This window comes from Chrysochloris asiatica, unplaced genomic scaffold (assembly GCF_000296735.1).
Source record: "Chrysochloris asiatica unplaced genomic scaffold, ChrAsi1.0 scaffold00180, whole genome shotgun sequence".
NCBI lineage: Eukaryota > Metazoa > Chordata > Mammalia > Afrosoricida > Chrysochloridae > Chrysochloris > Chrysochloris asiatica.
Window position 1 is genome coordinate 4,971,422 of NW_006408698.1, and position 13,647 is coordinate 4,985,068.

A 13,647-nucleotide genomic window follows, 5' to 3' on the forward strand; every position below is an offset into this window, starting at 1 on the left:
GTGAGGTTGGCCCAGGATCGAACATTGTTTCGCTCTGCTGTGCATGGGGTCGCTATGAGTCGGTTCTGACTCGATGGCACCTGACAACAACAACAACAGAATTATTAATGGTAGAGAAGACTGATAGCGGGTGCCATGGAGTTGGTTTCTGATTCTTAGTGACCCTGTATAGTGTTTCCAAGGCTATAAATATTTATGGGAGTCTAAATCCTCATCTTTCTCAAGTAGAATGCCTGCTAGAGTTGAACTTATGATCTTGAGGGTAGCAGCCCAATGCATAACCTTCTTCGCTACCAGGGCTCCTTTAGAGAAGACTAGTTCTTAGTATTTCAGTAGCTTCTGTGACCTTCATAATATAATAGCGGACTGAACCTTATTTCCTAATAATTATCAGGATCCCTGGAGATAAGGACAATTATTTTAATTATATGCTGTAAAATAATTTTTTTTAAAGATCTTTTACCTGTCTTCTGGTTAAATCTTGGTGTTTAAATGCACTTAAAATTTCATTTATCTTGAAAATTCACTGTTGAAAAATTTACATTAGTAATTTTGATTAAATGAGTGCTTTTGTAGTATACAGACATTTGTAAAATAAATATTTGCTCTGAACTTAACTTTCATGGATTTCTTGTGAAGTTTTCACCATTTACCTTTTTGTTAAATAATTATTAGTTTCTTGAGATGAATAAAGTAACATGATATAAAGAAATTGTTTCTATGGCCTGCGAAGTTTACTTCATTCAGTAGATTGACAAAGCCTGGTGATCATTAGTGTACTGGTAATGGACTTCGATTTCCAAATCAACAGCACTATAGTGTAGAAAGTGAATTATAGTTACAGTGAATCAACAAAAACTGTTCAATATCTGAAAGTAGTGTTATTTTACATAATATTAGTATATGTCAGTAATTTTGTGATATTCTACAAGTAACATATAAAGCACTTGCCATACATTTCTATTCTTTGGATGTCCGTCACATTACTTTTGCTATATAAAATATTAATTTTTAGACTGTATATTTCAAGGATTGACATTTTTGACTGAAAGGAAGTTAGTTGTCTATACATATGTATGTGTATACATACATATTTTTAATATGTTAGGAGCATTATTAATAATTACAGTATTTTATGTTTATGCATACCTGTACTATATTGTATCATATATATGTTATATGAATATGAAAGGGCTTAAAAAACTTCATGATAAAATGGAATTAAAAGCTAATGGAATTTATCCAGGAAGTTCTTGAAGTCCCCTTGTAATGTCTGTCCATAATTGAAAGCTTAATTAAACACTTAACAATTGTATTTACTGAAATTATTTTAGTAATGCAGACTGAGTTACATGTTCCTAAAGTTCTAATGCTAATTAAGTAAAAATCCTTAAATTGTATTTTTTTTTCAAGCATTGCAGTATATTCAAGTTGTATGATGCATATGTGTAAGGTGGTAACATAGATTGTGGCATAAAAATAAACAAAAGTCCATACTTTAAAATGTGTCAAAGGTTGTTTCTTCAGAGGTCAATGTATTGAATGTATTTGGCTTCTGTTGTTTTCTGAGTTCAGAAGTCAACCAGTATTCTGACCTGCCAGTGTTATATGGAATTCTGAGTAGTGTAACCCACCAGCTGCTCCTTGGAAACCATATAAAGGGTCACTATGGGTTGGAATCAATTCGACGGCACTGAACAACGATAATGTTAGATAATACTACATTCCAAGAATTTTTCTTAGTCCCCTTAAAATTGAATTAGTAGACTTAAAGCAAGTTATTACTAAGCAGAAAACAAAGTGTAAATATGAATGTTTTGGGATATATCTTATATGACATTTTGAAAGAAGCATATTTTATTTTAATATGCTCTGGATGCAGGTTTTTAGTAAATTATCTTATATATAAATATAAGGAGAACAATATTTACAAATTACTTACATTAGTGTTTGGCTTTAGTAATGTTGTTGTTGTTGTTAAGTGCCGTCGAGTCGGTTTGGACCCATAGTGACCCTGTATAGCGTTTTCAAGGAGTAACTGGTGAGCTTGAACCGCCAATCTTGCAGTTCAACCAGCTTTGCAGTCTGGCGCATTAACGCACAGCGCCACACCAGGACTTTAGTAATAGAAATTTATAATTGCTCTAGACAGTAATCATAATTAGAAGAAATGCATCCCATTTTGTTTGATCTACCTAATTTGAAGTCCGCCATGCTTGCATTTCCTTTTAGAGTTCAAGCTCAGCTCTGAACATCTAATCTCACTTTGGGTATCATGCTTGAGCATCCACAGTTGTTATTATCGATTTTGGTTTTGAAAGCTGCAAGTTAATGGACATAGATTAACTATGCCTGCTAACTTTTATGTTTATATGTATATTAGGATCTAAAAGAAAAAGAGAATGATGAACTTGACATTCAGTTGAAAGTGTTTGATGAGAACAAGGAGGACGACCTAACTGAATTGTCACACCGTCTCAATGACATTCGAGCAGAAATGGAATATCCTTTTGACAAACCACAACATATTTTTACATACATTGTGAAAACGGGATTTCTGGGAAATTTTGTTGACAATTATTGCTTTTTTTGACACCAGCCCAATTCATATCAGTTTACTTATATTGGTATTTCGCTATGATGTTCTTTTTCAGGTTATCAGACTCTCCTGATTGTATACAGACTATGTTGAAATCTTGCACACTGGCTTGTTTTATTATAGATATACTCAGCTCTCTAGTCTTGAATAGACAAGGCCCTAAGACAGTATAAGAATTTTTGGAGAAAAGTTCACTGAGCTCATATGTGCCTATAGTTAATATACTTTTCCAGCTGATTGGATGTATTCCAGTGACTCGGAGATAGAATTATTTTCAAATAAAAACCTTATTGCTTATCTAAAGACTTTATAGTGTTTACCAATAAAAACAAAAAAATATGTTTAAACACTGTGGTATCTGACTTTATCATGGCTATCTGGTAGAAAGGTCCAAGCCAAATACAGCTGGGACATTGTCTTCCTTTAGCCATAATTTTATATGAAATTATTTAAATTATAAGAGATTATTGTCATCTTATTGTTAGTCATTTATTTTAAACTCATTAATTATTTGGCCTTTTGAGAACTGTAGGAAAGTTGAGAAATATCTCAGAATCAAAGTGACTTTTGATCAGATTTTTGTGTATGTATGAACTCTTCCTCCCCATCTCCAAAATCTGGAAGTAATACTACCCTTCTTCAAAATTCTTCAGTACTTTTCTTTGAATTTCTCTTATACATTTGTGCCTTTCTGTCCCTGTGAGCATAAGGATAGAAATATTATGGTTTATCATTTCCATCCAATGCTCCTATCAACGTATCTTACATGTAGATATTAGATACATATGTGTTCAATGAATATTTGGTATTATGTAAAATTATTTTTGAAATTTCTGATCTATCTTTGGTGATATCAGTGTAATATTAAATGCCTTTCTATCAATAAATATATATCTCACTGTCTTGCTTCGTATTGACTTCTTATAATCGAGTTTCACAATAAATCTGTTTAGGATCTATAATCTAACTTCATCATAAAGTTACTTTGGGGACCATTCTGTATGCAGTTAAAGAACCTAAAGAGATTCTTACTTGGAATCTCAGATGTAAATCATCCTATCTTTTATTCTACTTTACAGGAAATGTTGACATTTCAAGTTATTTTTATGATGTTGAATTACATTTTCTCTTTTATCTTTTACATTGATTTTTTAGCCATTTACTTTTACCATAAAAATGAACCCATCACTGGAATCTGTTTTCTGGCTTACTGAAAGGTATTAAATCATTGCCACTATTTCAATCTGCTTGGCTGTTAACTCTCCAACTTTTATCTAATAGAGAAATACAAATGAATGCAAATAATAATTTCAGGTTTAAAAATATATCATCTGGACAATAATAAAACTACTTTTGTGATTTTGTAATATTCCACAGAGTCTTCGAAGGCTTATGTGTCTTCTCTCTTGTATAGCAGTGAAAATGACAAATAAGTGGCTGGCATGAATAATCTAGGTCCTCTGTGACAACCACACCTGTTGCTGGGTAGTGTGAACTTTTAAGCCTTCCACTACTAGCTGAAAGGTTGTTGGTTCAAACCCACCTAGAGATTGCATCCCAAGACAGGTCTGTTGATATACTTCTTAATGGTCCCAATCTTGAAAACCCTGTGGAGCAGTTCTGCTCTGCATACATTGAGTCTGAGATTGCTGTGAGTCTGGATTGACTTAATGACAGTCACCAAGAACAACAACATTACAATCATAGGCGATTAAGAAAAATATAATTTTAGTTGATGACATTGCTGTTTCAATGGTAGCAGCTGTAATCTAGACCTTGAATTATAAAATTATGCCAAATGGACTTGGAAATATTTTTGGGTCTGTTTTTTAAATGATTTCATGGATTAAATTTGTTTTGATAAATATTTAAATACTGTGTCTTGGCATTGAAGGTATAAAATGTAATGGAATAAAAATAATCATTATTTTTAAAGTAATCAACTTATCAAGAATCTTTGGTTCATTTTTTCCTTTACTTACTTTCTACTGATATGAATGAAGTGTACCATCTTCTGTATAATATGTTGAAGGATACTACTGCGGAAAATTACTTATTATCCATTCTACAGCATTTTTTGCTCATCAGAAATGATTATTATATCAGGTAAGAGGCAGCTCATAAAGCCCTGTCTTTGTAATTTGAATTGGATATTAAAGTATAGTGAACAGTGTACTTGCGCCTAAGTAGTATGTGGAAGGAGACATAAGGAGAGCATTAGAGTTTGACTATTTTAATTAATATGTTTCTAAAGGGTATTAATTTATTTTTAATTGGGCCAGAAGAGAGAGCCTACTTAAAATGTGGTGCCTCAATGACAGAACTTTTTGTAGCAGTCAACCCAAAATATTTTGCTCTCCTCATGATAAAATTTTCTTCAGTATATAATGGTAGCAATGAAAATATACTTAAGATTCTGTAGTAGAACATTTAAGTTCTTAAGTTGTACATTTTAATAAGTAAAGCTTTGCTATTATTTTTCTTTTATGTATTCATCTAGTATTTATGTGACTTTAGCTTTTAAGAAATTATTAATTCTAGTATTTCAGTTTTCTGTCCACGAATGTAATTCTTCAACATGAGTATAATAACAATGTGTAAAATTAAAAGTTTTAGAATAATGGTGGTGTTGGATTGTATGCCTTAGAGTCGATTCCAACTCATATTGACCCCCATTACAGGGTTTCTGAGGCTTTAAGTCTTCACAGGAGCAACTGGTAGATTCAAACTGCTGACCTTGTGTTAGCAGCACAGCTCAGAATGTATTAATTATGCTGCTAGAGATCCTTATAGAGTTCAGTACAGAAGAATATATCTGAAAATCAAGACACAAAGGGTCTTTGTGTAATTGAATTTACCCATAAGTTGGTGACAATAATCTTACATTTAACTGTTTCAGAGACTATGAGTTACTGTTTATAGTCATTGATTCTTCATATACATGAAACTCTGTTAACCTGGTTATCTGTTTTCTCATATTGTGTTTAATTAAAAGGAAAAGAAAGGGTACTGCACAAGATCAGGAGTAGTTTAAACAAAATACACAGGTAACGGAAGATAAAGAATTACTATAGTCTAGAGAAGTACACTAAGTAATGGGCATGTTATTGCTATAGATGTGTAGAAAAATGTTTTTAAGTGCTAAATTTTTTGTTTTACATAGTTAAGATGACGATGCATTTTGAATTGTTGTTGTTTTCCAATTTAAGTTCTGGCAATTAAAGATTTAAAGTTCTGGTGTGTTATTTCCAGGTCAACACTGGACTGCTAACCACAAGGTTGGTGGTTCAAACCCAACAGTCACTCCTAGGAAATCTTTTGCTAGGGTCCTTATGAGTCAGAACAGCTTTCCAGTACTTAATAATACAAACAACAAGGTGGCCTGGTTGCGCAGTTGTTAATTGCACAACCACTCACCAAAATGTCTACGGTTCGAATCCACCAACTGTTCTATGGGAGATGAGATTACCTCTTAGAAATTCCTTGTGAAAAGTTAAATTCTGTCCTATAGGGTCACTATGAGTTGAAATTGACTTTTAAGGCAGCAGGTTTATATGAGAATTCAGTTACTTGGTGTAATTACTTGTGTGAAATATATATTTCTTAGTAACTCTGAATAAGTGTGAAGTTATTTTAATATCCTTTTCATCCTGAGAATATTCATCTTAGTTAAAAACATGACAAGCACTTTTATTCCTTTGGTGACTAAGCTGTCCTGAGAACAATTTCGTTTTTCTCATTTACCCCAAAATTTGACTAGTTGATGCTATACACAATATTATTTGCCCTAAACCTGATGATGACTTGAAACATGTTAAAAATGTAAGATATATTACTATCCTTTGTTTTGAGACCCACCTGTATTTGTAAAGACATAGAATGTCAATTAGAATACTTTTGGCTTTATTTTCAGAATTTTAGAAGATTGGTTAACAAACAGCATAGTAGATTCGTTGTTGTTAAGTGACGTCGAGTTGATTCTGACTCATAATGACCCTATGTATGAGCAAATGATACTAGATTTAGGAATGCTTATGTAATATTTTTTCTAAAGTAATACTTTATACAAATAAATCTGGTAGCATAGTGGTTACGAGTTGGGCTGCTAACCTCAAAGTGAGCGATTTGAAACTACCAGTTGTTCCGTGGGAGAAAGATGAGGCATTCTGCTCCCGTAAAGATTTACAGCCTCAGAAACCATATGCAGGGTCGCTGTGAGTCAGAACCAACTCCACCACCACCACCAATATTTTTCTCTGCCCCCCCCCCATTGAATTAATTAACCACTGGCAAAATACCAACTTTCCCCCTAATTTAATGTGAGGAATACTATTAAAAGTTTATTTATTTAAATTTTTCAGTACTGAAGTGGTCATTTTGAAGGCCAGAATTACCTTGATAGATTAAAAAACTTAGATTTAAAAAAATCCTTTGATGCTTTAAACATATTGATGCTGTAACCATGCATGTTACCTGTATATACTTCCCTAAAATGGGTTAAAACACATGCATAAAAACATCTTTGGAATCATCTCTAATATAAGAAACTCATTCTAGTTTTGTAATCTGTTATAGCTTATAGTGAGTCCTGGTGTGGTGTAGGTTAATGCACCGGACTGCGAAGTTGTTTTCAACTAGAAGATCGGCGGTTCAAGCTCACCGGCCACTCCTTGGAAACCCTATACAGGGTCACTATGGGTCGGAACCAACTTGAAGGCAGTCTACAATGACAACATAGTGACTGTACTAAAATCAAGATAACATTTTCCACCTAGTGGCAAGATACTCATCCTTTACTGAAATTGAGGACTTGTGGAAGCTTAGAACCATTTCTGTATCCTGAATATAGGACTAACAGGCCATTTGTTTTTCATTAACTGTAGTAACAGTAGTTTAAGTACATAATGTTGATAAGTATCTTTGAAAACATACATGAATCTCAAAAACTGGCATGAATGGTCACAATTGATTACATCACAGTTGATGACATAACAATTGGCCTTGCACTATAAAGTTCAGCACATCTTTAGGCTCAGTTTTTTTTTTTTTTTTTTAAGCTAGGAAAACGACGTAGTTCTTTTATCATGCTTACTACCTTCTTAAGAAAATTGACTTGTACTTGTAGAAAAGGCATTTAAGAGTATTTCTCTCTTTTTTTAGGCCTCAGTATTATAAAATAATTGAAGAGTGTGTTTCCCAGATAGTACTGCACTGCAGTGGTATGGATCCAGACTTCAAGTATAGACAAAGATTAGATGTTGATTTCACACATCTGATAGGTATGTAATATAATCTTTAATGTTACTAATAGTGTTTTTCTTCCCTTCTGTATAATAGATATTATTTTAAAGGTAGTTCTCCCACTCAGTTTCCTCTCTTAGAATCTGGTGAGTTTAGTGTGTCTTGGGTACTCACAGGTATATTTGTTAATTATGGTATGCGTAAGAGTTTTTCTTAAGTGATTGGAAATATTAGCCTATTTGATAAGTTTCGATATCCCTGAATTTAGTTTAAACTCAGTGCTACGTAAAGCTATTTTGTTGTTAAAACTGAATGTTAAACATGATTTTGTGAAATCTTTTCATTCAGTTTTACTGGTACCATGGTGCTTTTGAAGTATCATATGCTTACTAGGTTCTAATTGGGATTATGTTATATTCTTTGCACTCAAATTTGACCAAAGAAATACTGACTTATCCCAGACCTTGAGTACTTTTATGATCGTTTTTTTATTTTCATACAGCTAAGAAAGAACTTGAGGTGATAAAGTTCATATCCCTATATTGTTGAGGAAATGACCTCACATCATCCTGGAGTTTATTTTTGTATTGTTGTTGTTAAGTGCTGTTGAATAGTTTCTGACTAATAGCAACCTTGTATAGGGTTTCCATGAAGTAGTTGGTGGGTTTTAACCACTGACCTTGTGGTAAGCTATCCAGTGCTTATACTACTGCAGCATACCAGGACTCCATCCTAGACTGTAGCAGTTGGCTATACTTTCTAGAGGAATCGCTGTGGTGCCACAGGATAAGCATTACACTGTGAACCATAATGTCAGGTGTTTGTGCCCACCAACCACTCCATGTGACAAAGATGAAGCTTTCTGCTCCTGTAAAGATATAAAGCCTTGGAAACCCTATGATGTTGTCAAGTGTCATCGAGTCAGTGCTGACTCATAGCTACTTTGCATAGCAGTTTCAACGAGTAGTTGCATTTGAACTGCTGACCTTATAGTTGTTCATCCATTTTTTATCCTACAGTGCCACACCAGGACTCCTGGAAACTCTATGCAGGGTCACTATACGTTAGAACAGACTAAACAGAGAACAAATTTTTAAGTATGATGTGAACCTACCATTGTGAAATATATGTGGCCTCATTGTGAGGTACTTTTTTACATATCAAGTTGAAAAATTATTATTTAGGTTCAAACTTGAATTCAATTGTCTTTTCTTTAAAGAATGGAATACAATAGCTGTTGAATTCCAATTATGTATTATTCTTTTACTCCTTAGTACAGGGAAGGTTCACAGCAATATTCAAAAATGAATACTGATTTTATGGTTTGTTCTGCATTCTTATCTGATTTTTGATTTTAAAGGTAATTCAAACTTATTGTGAAGCTGTGAGATAAAGCACTCCACTGCAAGGTCGGATTGAACCAAAAGGATGGTGGTTCTATCTCACAAGCTGCTCTTTGGAAACCCTATAAAGGGTCTCTATGAGTCGAACCCACATCTACTAGATGGCACTTACCAACAACATACACACACTTATTATAGGCAGTTTTGAGGCTTATATAAGTGACAAAAGGAACCACCAATCACATCATCCAATAATGTGTACTTTCAGCTTGGTTCATATCCATCAATATTTTTTTTATCAAACCTTATGAGAATTTTTTCATGTTACCCATCAAAAGGTGAATATTATAATCATCTTGACTTGTCCTTTTTTGTTTTACATCTTAATTGTTTTCATGATTTTCCAATTATAAATAAATCTTCAGTTTTATTTCCCTGTGTGTACGTTTTGGGGGGAATATTTTAGGATTGAAGTGAGGGTATTAACTTTTAAAGACCCAATGTTTTCCAGAAAGGCTGTGTCCACTTACTTTGCCCCAGCAATGAATGTGAATGGCAGTCTCTGCATGTATTTTAATTGGGCTTGATAAACTTGGTGGTATGGAGTCGGTTCCGACTCATAGTGATCCTTTATAGTGTTTCTGAGGCTGTAAATCTTTACAGGAGCAGAAAGCCTGATCTTTCTCCCATGGAACAGTTGGTAGTTTTGAACTGCTGACTTTAAGATTAGTAGCTGACTCGTAACTACTACGATACCAGAGCTCCTTGATAAACTCAGTAGTTCATTTAAAATTTTGTTCAGGCCGTCATAAAACACTATTTCAAAATGTTTCTACTGGTCTGTCATCTATTATGAAGTCCTGGTGTGGTGCTGTAGGATAAGCTCTACACTGCTTATCATGAAGTCGGTGGTTAAAACCTAACAGCTGCTCTTCAAAAACCCTATACAGGGTCTCTTTGAGTCTGACCCGAATTGATAGCACTTGACAAGAACAACAACTATCATCTTTGTAGATCATAGTTGATACATGTACTCACTGCTGATTTCAGCTACCTTGTTACATTTTGAACAGATGTTTCTTTTTGTACTGTGTGTCAGTTATTAAGATAGTGGGTTGTTAGCAAAATCATTGGGATGAGGAGAGATGAAACGACCAGGTGAGAGAGAATAGTTAACATCATAAACCCCATTATGACCTCATGTACATATCATCGGTGATTGTACATATCATGTACATATCATCGGTGAACAAAACATTTTGTTTCTTTAGGTTTCAATTTCTTCTATTTTCAAATTGGGTAAGTCAAATATATGAGTGCTTCTTAATAGTAAATAGGACACCTGATGGTGCTATTGGTTTTGTTTTTGGCTGCTTACTAACTACAAGGTTGATTGCTGAAATCTACCAGCAACTCCCATGGAGCAAAATGAGGTTGTCTGCTTCTGTAAAGATGTACAGACTCAGAAACCCTAAATACCTAGAGTTGCTCTGAATCAGAATTGACTCTATGGCATTGCGTGCTTTATTTTGTTTTTTACATTTTTATTGTGAATTGAGTGTTAGTTTACATGGGAGAACATCAGTTTTATACTCATAGTTTCATTGCAATGATTACAGTCCCCTCCGTGCATCATCATTCAACAGTATTTGCTTCTATTCCCTCTGGTTTTTTGTTTCGGGATGTACACAAAAACACTCAGTAATATATGATCATTTTAACAACCAAAGGGCACATTCTGCAAGCTTGCCTCCTGGTGGTCAGCACAAAGTCAAAGGCTTTTTTAAGAAGCGTATGAATGCTATGAAACGTTCATTAAAGCCATGTGAATACATATGCGCACACACACACACACAAATAACAAACACTTTAGGAATTCTAGGGTCTCTGGTGGTGCACAGGGTTAAGTGTTAGACTTTTAACTGCAAGATTATCCCTTCAAGCCTACCAACTGCTCTGAAGGAGAACGGTGAGGCTGCTCCAAGAAAGGTTTGTAATCCTGGAAATCCTATGGAGCAGTTCTACTCTGTCCTGTACGGTTGCTATGAATTGGAGCTGAGTCTATGACATTAATCTTATGGCTTAGGAACTTCTATGAAGTCTGTGCGTCTCTATTTTACTATCTCTTGAACTCATGTAGCTCAGTCACGTCTAATTTTATAATACATTGATTTTAATATCTTTTATAAATCAGGTCATGTCATTCCCCTGCCTAAAACTCTCCACGTACTTCCCACTGAAATTTAAATGAAAATCAAAATCATTTCTTAACATGGCTGTTGTAAGGCTACAAGCATTCATGTTCATGTCTTAGTATGGTGGTGATGGTTATGTGCCATGGAGTCGGTTCTGACTCATAGCGACCCTGTACAGGGCTTCCGAGGCTGGAAATGTTTAAGGAAGCACAAAGCCTCATCTTTCTCCCGTGGAACAGCTGGTAGTTTTGAACTGCTGACTTTGTGGTTCGCAGCTCAATTCGTAACCACTACGCCACCAGAGCTCCTTAAGTCTTAGTATAGACAAATAATTTTATTAGGTTGGTTGGAACTGCAAGGTCAGTGGTTCAGACTTTCCAGCCTGTTGTAGAAAACCTTATACAGGGTTGATAAGAGTTGGAACTAACAACCACAGTGGTACATAGGAGAGTCCTGGTGTGGCGTTATGAGATAAGCACTGGACCGCAAGGTCGTTTTACACTACAAGGTCTGTGGTTCAAACTTACTAGCTGCTCCTTGGAAACCCTAATACAGGGTCGCTATGATTTGGACCAGAATCCACGGTACTTAACAACAACAGTAGTCAATAGGAGCTCTAGTGGCACAATGGTTAAATGTATGGCAGCTAAACAAATGGTCTGCAGTTCGATTCTACCAACTGCTCTGTGGCAGAAATACGTGATAGTCTGTTTCTGTAAAGATTTATAGTTTGGGACATTGCAGAGCAGTTCTACCCTGTGTTATAGGATCGCCATGAGTTAGAATTGACTGGATGCCATGTCATCTTCTTTTTTTTTTTTTAATAAGAATAAATGGCTAGATACAAAATAAATTTTCTGTGTATGAAGCATTGTGGCTCTGTCGGATAAGCATTGGAATGTGAACCCCAAGATTAGTGGTTTGATCCCATCAGCTGCTCTGTGGAAGAAAGATGAGAATTTCTGCTCTCAAACGGTTTTTTAAAAACCTCCAAAACCCTATAAAGGGTCTCTATGAGTCAGAACCAACTTGATAACACTTAATAGCCACATCAGCAATATATAGTATTGTGAATTTCATTATTGCTATTAAGAGATTTTTCAGTTATTTGTTTTATGACTCACTAGAAATAATCTCTCATTAGAATAATTGGTGTTTGTTGTTGTTTCGTGCTGTAAAGTTGGTTCCAAGCCAAAGTTGGCTGTTTATAAGGTTTCCCAGGGATGGCTGGTGAGCTTGAACCACTGACCTTGCGGTTCCAATCGACCTTGAGGTCCAGTGCATTATCCCACAGCACCACAGGACTCCATTAGGAGAGTTGTTGTTAAGTGCCGTGGAGTTGATTCTAACGCATAGCAACCCCGTATAGGATTTCCTGGTGAGCTTGAACCCCCGACCTTGAAGTTCAAAAGGCTTTGCAGTCTGGCGCATTAACCCACAGCGCCACACCAGGACTCCATTAGGGTGGTGGTGGCGGTGGCGGTGGCGGTGGCTGTGTGCCGTGGAGTTGGTTCCGACTCATAACGACTCTGTACAGGGTTTCCGAGGCTGTAAATCTTTACAGGAGCAGAACGCCCCATCTTTCTCCCGGGGAACAGCTGGTAGTTTCGAACTGCTGACCTTACGGTTCGCAGCCCGATTCATAACCACTACGCTACCAGAGCTCCTTAATATTCATTCATAGGGTTGTGTTAAAAAAAAATTGTTAGTAACTTTATGGCTCATATATATATGTGTTTATTCCAAATGAAGCATATTTAAACAAGTATCTGTTAGCAGTGGATGGCTGCAGTACACATACACAATACATGCATATTTCTAGAGTGTTTGATTATATCTGAAAATTAGAAATCTTGTGTTCTGATATTCATGATACAGTGTTCCCACAGATTTTAAAATATACTTACATAAAATGTTTCTCTTGGAAGCCCCAATTATTGAGTCTCTGGAGTCCTGGTGTGGCGCTGTGGGTTAATGTGCCAGACTGCACAGCCGTTTGAACTGCAAGGTCGGTGGTTCAAACTCACCAGCTGCTGCTTGGAAGCCCTATACAGGGTCACTATGGGTCGGAATCACTCAATGTCACTTAACAACAACAACAATCTAGGGTTTTATATGGGTCATTTTGAGATACAACAGTCTTGAAGATGGAGTCCTTAGCACTTTTCCACCCATTGTTGTTGTTAAGTGCCTTCGAGTCGGAGCCGACCCATAGCGACCCTGTGCAGGGTTTCCGAGGGTGTAAATCCTTACGGGAGTAGAAAGCCTC

General features: G+C 35.5%; 1 protein-coding gene across 1 annotated transcript in view; it reads left to right on the forward strand.

The window, feature by feature from the left end:
• Nucleotides 1-13,647, forward strand: part of DIAPH2 (diaphanous-related formin 2) — a 1,391,152-nt gene that overhangs the window by 417,783 nt on the left and 959,722 nt on the right. Inside the window, exons 11-13 of the mRNA XM_006872015.1 lie at nucleotides 2,384-2,502; nucleotides 4,589-4,705; nucleotides 7,760-7,878. Of these exons, the coding sequence (XP_006872077.1) occupies nucleotides 2,384-2,502; nucleotides 4,589-4,705; nucleotides 7,760-7,878 (355 nt within the window). The remainder of the gene's footprint in view (nucleotides 1-2,383; nucleotides 2,503-4,588; nucleotides 4,706-7,759; nucleotides 7,879-13,647) is intronic.